At 43.2% G+C, this 1,963-nt stretch overlaps 1 protein-coding gene across 1 annotated transcript; it reads right to left on the reverse strand.

The window, feature by feature from the left end:
• Positions 1-227: 227 nt before the first annotated feature.
• Positions 228-1,163, reverse strand: LOC109443306 (olfactory receptor 8A1). The gene has a single exon (XM_019723569.2). The coding sequence runs from the start codon at positions 1,155-1,157 to the stop codon at positions 228-230; it is 930 nt and encodes a 309-aa protein (XP_019579128.2). The 5' UTR covers positions 1,158-1,163.
• Positions 1,164-1,963: the final 800 nt, after the last annotated feature.

Genomic DNA, 1,963 nt, shown 5'->3' on the forward strand with positions numbered 1-1,963 from the left:
CTCAGGATATAGAAAATGGATCCCAAGAGAATGAAAATATGAACTTGAAATCAGCTGGCTTCAAACAGCAACGAAGTAGAGAGAGGAAACGAAGTGGGAAGAAGGAGGCATTCACTGAACCATGTAGAGCAGTGATTTTCTGCCATTGTGGCTGGGTATGCAGAGGACTTCAGCTGGAATGTATAACAACTTCCTCATAAAATTGAGCAAGAATAATAACTTCTGCATCAAAACATTTTTCTCCTCAGGGTTTTCTGCATGGCAGCCTTTACCTCCTTATTCCTCAAGCTGTAGATGATGGGGTTCAGCATGGGGATCACTGTTGTGTAGAACACGGAGGCCACATTCTCCTGGGCCAGGGAACTGGCTGTGGAGGGTTTTAAGTACATGAAGGAAGCTGACCCATAAAATAATCCCACAGCGGCAAAGTGGGAGCTGCAGGTGCTGAAGGCTTTGGACCGTCCCTCTCTGGTGCTGATGTGTAGGATGGTGGAGAAGATGAAGGCGTAGGAAACAATGACTGTTAAGCTGGAGACTATGATGTTAAATCCAGCCAAAAAGAAGATGGTTATCTCAATATCACGGGTGCTAGAGCAGGAGAGCTTCATGAGGGGGAGGATGTCACAGAAGTAATGACTGATGAAAATCTCACAATAGGGCAGTTTTAACATGAGGCTAATCTCAATAGTTGAGCCAATGAGGCCCATGAGGTAGACCACAGCCACCAGCAGAGAGCAGACAAGATGAGACATGGTGACGTTGTAAAGCAAAGGGTTACAGATGGCGACATAGCGGTCGTAGGCCATCACTGTGAGCATGTAACCCTCAGCAATGACAAACACGAGGAAGAAGTAGAGCTGTGACATGCATCCAGCATAGGAGATGATGTTCTTCTCTGACACGAAGTTCACCAGCATTTTAGGGGTAATGACAGAGGAGTAGCAGAAATCCAGGAATGACAGATTGCCGAGGAAGTAGTACATGGGGGTGTGAAGCTGAGCATTCACACAAATCAGTGTTATCATGCCCAGGTTCCCTATCATGGTGACCAAGTAGATCCCCAGGAAGAGGAGGAAGAGGGGGAGCTGGAGCTCTGGCTGATTTGTTAATCCCCCAAGAATGAACTCTGTCACTGTAGAGTGATTTTCTGTCGCCATTCTCCTTTGGGAGCCCTGTGGGGATAAGAGAGAAGAACCTGTGAAAGGCTACCTCTGAGCCTTTGTGGTGAGGCTAGGGACCCACATCTGTTCCTTACTGAGTGACCTCGACCTCTTTCCTGACTGGGTCTGTACTCCCTCTAATACTTTCTAGGATTCAGACAATTTTGCTGTGATTCAGAGGAAATGAAGGGTGAGAAACCCACTCTCCCCCCAGAGCTTTACCACCCTCATGTTCCTCAGTTAACCTACAGGTGAATACAAGTGTGTTTTACTTATAGGTTTCGAGTTGACTTTTGTCCCAGTAAGAGACTGTCCCTTGTCATCTAGGCAATCCCAAAATATTACCATGAAATGAAACGTGCAGAAAGCTTATTTCAATACCAGATAGTATAGTCCAGTAGTTAAAGCCCTACGAATTACTGGGTGACAAATCAATGTCCACATTTGAGAATAAATGGAATTATAATATCAATTCACAATTTTATTCCATGATTAAAACACATGGTAATATTTTCCAAACATTCTCTTGCTATACAGATGTGAATTTTCATTAGGCATCTGGAATTTGTTCTAATTTTTTTTGAGCTTGGGATTTTAGGATAGTTATTCTTAGTTTTAGTTATACTAGGAATCACCTGAAGAGTTTTTAAAAAATATCGATGTCAGGTTCCTCCTATAGTAATTCTGATTGATTGATCTGTGGTATTTCTGGGCATTGAGCTCTGTGTTTCTGGGCAGGTGGTAAAGTTCAGCTACATACAGTAAAGATTTTGTTTTCTTTATAATTTTGTGTTTATTGGAAC

The sequence above is a fragment of the Rhinolophus sinicus genome, linkage group LG16, assembly GCF_036562045.2.
Source record: "Rhinolophus sinicus isolate RSC01 linkage group LG16, ASM3656204v1, whole genome shotgun sequence".
NCBI lineage: Eukaryota > Metazoa > Chordata > Mammalia > Chiroptera > Rhinolophidae > Rhinolophus > Rhinolophus sinicus.

Coding starts and splice junctions, on each gene's coding strand:
- LOC109443306 (XM_019723569.2), bottom strand. CDS start 1,157: ATGGCGACAGAAAATCACTCTACAGTGACAGAGTTCATTCTTGGGGGA.